This window comes from Lichenostomus cassidix, unplaced genomic scaffold (assembly GCF_008360975.1).
Source record: "Lichenostomus cassidix isolate B80296 unplaced genomic scaffold, HeHo_3.0 HiC_scaffold_501, whole genome shotgun sequence".
NCBI classification, from domain to species: Eukaryota; Metazoa; Chordata; class Aves; order Passeriformes; family Meliphagidae; genus Lichenostomus; species Lichenostomus cassidix.
The window spans coordinates 66,346-72,851 of record NW_028148086.1 but is presented as its reverse complement, the minus strand read 5'-3'; the positions used below and the strand labels follow the sequence as shown (position 1 = coordinate 72,851).

The 6,506-nt window shown below is 48.2% G+C and overlaps 1 protein-coding gene across 1 annotated transcript in view; it reads left to right on the top strand.

Annotated features, from left to right (window-relative positions):
• Nucleotides 1–5,978, top strand: part of LOC146420087 (collagen alpha-1(XIV) chain-like) — a 28,390-nt gene extending 22,412 nt beyond the window's left edge. The window contains exons 11-14 of the mRNA XM_085048655.1: nt 460–615; nt 1,887–2,003; nt 5,632–5,781; nt 5,911–5,978. Of these exons, the coding sequence (XP_084904781.1) occupies nt 460–615; nt 1,887–2,003; nt 5,632–5,781; nt 5,911–5,978 (491 nt within the window). The remainder of the gene's footprint in view (nt 1–459; nt 616–1,886; nt 2,004–5,631; nt 5,782–5,910) is intronic.
• The last annotated feature ends 528 nt before the right edge of the window (nt 5,979–6,506 follow it).

Sequence of the window (6,506 nt, the reverse complement as noted above, 5' to 3'; positions counted from 1 at the left end):
TTATTTTTAATTTTTTAAATTGTTTTTTGATAATTTTTCTCTTTTTTTTTGGTTAATTTTTTTAAGTCTAATTGACCTCAAAAGGAGCAGTGACCCAAGGATGGGGAAGGTGCTGTTAACTCCTGGCATGGCCCTGGAAAAAGTCCAGGATAAACTTTTCCAGACATTCCAGGATAGAGGAAAATCCTCAGGAAGGACTTTCCTTTGAAGGATGAGCTGAGGGTGATGCTGGGAATTCCTTCTTCGCCCCTGGCAAATCCAGATGTTTTCCCCACTGGGATTTGGGATGAGCTCAGGTCTTCAGGATGACTCCCACTCCCCTCTGTGGAATCTGGAGGGCTGGGGTGGCACAACCAGAATTCCCAACAACACCCCATGGATTGGGAGACTCCAACCACCCCGTGGCGGGATTTCCTTCACATGAAACCTTCCCCATCCCTCTTCTCCCTGATTTTGCAGCCAACAAGCCCGGGGTGACTTTTGAGCAGATCCTGCGGGGCGACGTCTCTTCCCACATGCTGGAAAACCTGCAGGAGGATCGGGAATACAGCATCAGCATCTACGCAGTGCATCCCGAGGGCCCAAGCCAGCCCGTGGCCACTGTGGGGAGGACATGTAAGAGCAGTGACCCCGTGGTTGGTCCCTTTTCCCAGGTGTTGTGTCCCCATCGTGACAGGAATATCATGTTGGTGTCCTCCTGCACCAGGGTGTTCCCAGCTCCAGCCTAACTCTTCCCCCATGGATGACCTCAAACGCCATCCTGCAGTTTGGGGGGAAGTGGGAGATGGTTTTCCTTCCTGTTTTGCGAGGTTGGTTCAAATGGTTCGAAAGATATTCCGTGGATATCACGCCAGCTTTTCAATGGCTGAAAAGACATTCCACGAATGTCACTCCAACCTTCCAGTGGTTCAAAAGATATTCCACGAATGTCACTCCAACCTTCCAGTGGTTCAAAAGATATTCCGTGAATGTCACTCCAAATTTCCAGTGGTTCAAAAGACATTCCATGAATGTCACTCCAAATTTCTGGTGGTTCAAAAGACGTTCCACGAATGTCACTCCAACCTTCCAGTGGTTCAAAAGATATTCCGTGAATGTCACTCCAAATTTCCAGTGGTTCAAAAGACGTTCCATGAATGTCACTCCAACCTTGCAGTGGTTTACAAAAGACATTCCGCGAATGTCACTCCAACCTTCCGGTGGTTCAAAAGATATTCCATGAATGTCACTCCAAATTTCTGGTGGTTCAAAAGATATTCTGTGAATGTCACTCCAAACTTCCAGTGGTTTGGAGATGTTGGTCCTGGATGGGCACAGGCTGAGCTGGGTCACCTCTGGTTTTGGGAGATGCCTTCAGCCCCTGGGCAGGAGCTCCTGGGAATCTCTTTCCCAGAAACTCTCCAAGATCACTCCAAGGTCACCTCAGGATTTATGAGATGCCTTCAGCCACTGGGCAGGAGCTCCTGCAAATCTCTCTCCAAGAAACTCTCCAAGATCACCAAATCTATCTCTCCCCACATCCCCAAGTGCCACATCCTCACGGCTTTGAAATCCCTGCAGGGAAGCAACTCCACCCCTGCTCTGGGCAGCTCCTTTCAATGCTTTACAACCTTTTCCATGGAGATTTTTCCCATGGAAAAAATCCCATTTTTTCCCAAAAATCCCATTTTTTCCCAAAAAATTTCCATGGAGAAATTTCCCCAATATCCGACTTAAACCTCCCTTGGCCCAACTTGAGGCCATTTCCTCTTGTCCTGTCCCTCGTTCCCTGGGGAAGAGCCTGACCATCTCCTTCCAGGGATTTCCTTCAGCTGTGCAGGACAAGCAGCAAATTCCTCCACTCCCGAGTGGATGCTCTGAAATTTCCTTCCCTGTCCTCCTCCCAGTGAAGCTGCTGCCTGTGGAAAACCTCCTGGTGCAGAACGAGACCACGGACACTCTGCAGGCCCGCTGGAGCTCTGTCCGGGGCGCTACGGGGTACAGGCTCACCTGGACATCAGCAGGTACACACGGGGTGGGATCAGGAGCAGGGCGTGGAAAGATGGGAGATGGGATGAACTTTGGGTTGGATTGGATTGGGTTGGATTGGATTGGATTGAGGTGGGGTGGGTTGGATTAGATTAGATTGGGTTGAGTTGGGTTGGATTGGATTAGATTGGGTTGGGTTGGATTGGATTAGATTAGATTATATTGGATTTGATTGGATTAGATTAGATTGGGTTGGGTTGGATTGGATGGGATTGGATTGGGTTGGATTAGGTTGGGTTGGATTGGATTGGATTAGATTGGATTGGATTAGGTTGGGATTGGATTGGATTGGATTGGGTTGGATTGGATTGTATTTGATTGGATTGGATTGGATTGGGTTGGATTGGATGGGATTGGATTGGGTTGGATTGGATTAGATTAGATTAGATTGGATTTGATTGGATTAAATTAGATTGGGTTGGGTTGGATTGGATTGGATGGGATTGCATTGGATTAGATTGCGTTGGGTTGGATTGGATTGGGTTGGATTGGATGGGATTGGATTGGATTAGATTGGGTTGGGTTGGATTGGAATAGATTAGATTATATTGGATTTGATTGGATTAGATTAGATTGGGTTGGGTTGGATTGGATGGGATGGGATTGGATTGGGGTGGATTGGATTGGGTTGGATTGGGTTGGATTGGGTTGGATTTGATTGGATTGGGTTGGGTTGGATTGGGTTGGATTGGATTGGGTTGGATTGGATTGGATGGGATTGGATTGGGTTGGATTGGGTTGGATTGCATTGGATTGGGTTGGATTGGATTGGATTGGGTTGGATTTGGTTGGGGTGGATTGGATTGGATTGGGTTGGGTTGGATTGGGGTGCGTTGGATTGGATTGGATTGGGTTGGATTTGGTTGGGGTGGATTGGATTGGATTGGGTTGGGTTGGATTGGGGTGCGTTGGATTGGGTTGGATTGGGTTGGATTGGGGTGGGGTGGGGTGGTTTGGATGGGATTGGATTGGTTTGGATTAGATTGGGTTGGATTGCATTGGATTAGATTAGGTTGGATTGGATTGGATTGGATTGGATTGGATTGGATTGGATTGGGTTAGATTGGGTTGGATTGGGTTGGGTTGGATTAGATTTGATTGGATTAGATTAGATTGGGTTGGATTGGGGTGGGGTGGGTTGGATTTGATTGCATTGGATTAGATTAGATTGGGTTGTGTTGGGTTGGGTTGGATTGCATTGCATTGGATTGTGTTGGGTTGGTTTGGATTTGATTAGGTTGGATTTGATTGGATTGCATTATATTGGATTGGGTTGGATTTGATTTCATTGGGTTGGATTGGATCGGATTGCATTGGATTGCATTTGATTGGGTTGGATTCCATCTCTGTCCAGTTTTTCGGCTCTGTGTCCAGCGGAGTTTTCTCTGCCATGGATGCAGAAATTCCTGCTCTGGCTCTGCACAACGCAGGCTGATGGATATCCATCTTAGCTACACGGGAAAGAGTCCAGGAGAGACTTTTCCAAGCTCTCCAGGATAAAGGACAGTCCTTGGAAGGACTTTCCTTTGAGGAACGAGCTGAGGATGACTTTATGAATTCCTTTTTTGCCCTGGCAAATCCAGATGTTTTTCCAACTAAAGTGCCTGCTCTGGTGGGGATTTCATAGATTTTCTGGTTTTTCTTGGACTTTTCCCTGGATTTCCTGGACTGAGGAGTTTTGGAATAGCTGAGAGGATCTGAGAAAATCCTCCCTGCAGAGCTGCACAGCCCCTGAATATTTGGGGTCACCCCATTTTTGGGGGACAGCCTGGAAGTGCCTGTGCTCTTTGCTTTTCTCCCAGCAGCACTAAAACCCAGCTCCATCCCCAGAATCCTCATTTTTCAGGCAAATTTGGGAGTTTGCACACAAACCCACCTTTGCAGCTGGAGTTTCTCCATGCCCTGAACCCAAACATATTTTCTGGGTGGGAGGGGAGTGAGAAATTCCAGTTGGCTGGCAGCTTTTGGCCTTGGGAGATGGATGTTTCTGGGAATCAGGATGTCAGGACACCTGGGATTTGATAAATATCGCATTCCCCTCTCCCTCAGCTCCCCTCTTCTGATGGAAGGAGACATCAGAAAAGGGGGGGATTGGTGGGAGAACAGCTCCAAAGGTCACCAGGAGGGAAAAAAATCTTCACAGGGGAGATATAAAACTGCTTTTATTGCCTTGTAATGAATTTTTCTCCGGGGAAAAAAAATCCCGTTGAGCCCCAAAAGTCAGCAGTTAGCCCAGGCTGTGCTCAAATCCCAGCTAGGGATGGAGCTCGGGCTGGGAATGGGGACACTGAGGGGACAGCAGGAGGACCTTCTGGGATGGAGCAGGAAAATCCATCACCTCCACCCCGAATTTCCAGGAGTTCTTTACACCTGGTCCCACCTCACCCCAATTCCAAAATCCCAAGGGCAGCCCAGCCTGGCCCACTCTGGATCCTCTTCCCACAATCCACCCCATTCCAGAATTAGGGATGGAAGATAAAATCCATCATCCAGCGGTGGGATCCACAGGAGGAATTTGGTTTTCCTCGTCTGACTTTTAAACCCGGGATTAGATAAACCCAAACTGGAGATGTGGAAACGTGGAGAGCAGGTGGGAAAAGGGGGATGGAGCAGAAAACAGGGATGTGGCACCATCCAGTGACCGAAGTGGAAAAAGGCATCTTCCCTCTTTTCGAGGTTTTCCTGCCTGCACCTCCCTGCCGCTGGAATCAGCGCTGGATCCGCGGGGATCCGGTTTTAACTCTTCTCCTGCTGGGCGGGTTTGGCCCAGCTGGGTTTAGTCCACCACTGGGACACTGAAAATGGTTTTTTTGGGGCATTTTTGGCTCCAATCCCTGCAGGGAAGGCAGCAAGACTGGGCAGGATTTGCAAAGTGAAGGAAATAAATCAGGAAAAACCCCCAAATTTGGCACTCAAGCTGGAGGCTGTGAGTCATCCTATAAATGCAGATTTGGCCGAGCTGGGTTTAGTCCACCCCAGGGACACTGAAAATGGGATTTTTTTGGCATTTTTGGCTCCGATCCCCGCAGGGAAGGCAGGATGATTCCAGCCCAGGGCTGGGCAGGGTGTGAACTGTTTTATAGGATCACTCACAGCCCCAGAGTGCCAAATTTGGGGTTTTTCCTGATTTATTTCCTTCCCTTTGCAAATCCCCGAGTTATCTCAGCCATCCCGAGCTCTTCCCGGGTGGATGTGGATTTTTCCCACCCTGGAGGGATTGGCTGAGCCAGGGGACACCGTTCCCTCCACTGAGCGCTGCATCCACAGGGATCCGGTTTTAACTCTTCTCCTGCTGGGTGGGTTTGGCCAAGCTGGGCTTAGTCTGCCACTAAGACACTGAAAATATTTTTTCTGGGGCATTTGTGGCTCTGATCCCTGCAGGGAAGGCAGGATGATTCCAGCCCAGGGGCTGGGCAGGGTGTGAACTGGTTTATAGGACCACCACAGCCCCAGAATGCCAAATTTGGGGTTTTTCCTGATTTATTTCCTTCCCTTTGCAAATCCCCGAGTTCTCTCAGCCATCCTGAGCTCTTCCCGGGTGGATATGGATTTTTCCCTCCCTGGAGGGGTTGGCTGAGCCAGGGGACACCATTCCCTCCGCAGAGGGCAGCAGCATCCAGGACGTGACCCTGGGCAGCTCCTACGGCTACTACATGATCCAGGGGCTGGAGCCGGGCCGGGAGCACACGGTGACCATCAACCCCATCTTCGGGGACATCGAGGGGCCGCTGGTCAGCGCCAAGGCCACCACGGGTGAGTGTCCCCCGGCGGGGTGGCATTCCGGTGACACACAGAGCTGGTGTTGTTGGCTTTTGCTGGTCTAGAATTATGAGTTTTAAAGGGGTAAAAGGGTTTTATTTTGGTGTTTTAATGGGATTTTAGGTGCACAGATATTCGAGGTGGAGCATGCCGAGATGCACATTCATATAATGCAAATACAGTTTTTATAGACCTTGCAAATACAATTTTTATAAACGTTGCAAATTACCATATCTGTTTAGGATTCCCTAATAAGAAGCTTAGTAAATGAAGTAATGTCCCCTTATTCTAAAGAATTTTCCCCCAAATGAGAGTAGAGCTCAGTTTACAAAATATATTCCAGAGAGAAGGTTTCAACCGAGGTTGGGGTTTTCAATTTTGTTTTAGTTCTTCTTTTTGGTTGGGTTTTTACCAAAAAACCAAGGTTGAAACCTTGAGTTTTTGACAGCACAGGCCTCACCAGCCTCTTATGGCAAATATTTGGGTTTTTCTGCCTTGCAGAACCTCAAAACTAAGCTAGAACATCAGACTACAAAAATTACAAGCATGTAGGTTTGGAGTATAGAGGATATAGAGGATATATATAAAAAGGTATAAAAAATTTATAAAAGGGTGTATAAAAAAGAAAAGGCAAAAAATCACCAGGCATCGGTGTCACTTGCATTGTTGGGTTTGGGGACCTGTTGGGACCTCGATGGACCTGGGCAACTCTTCCCTCT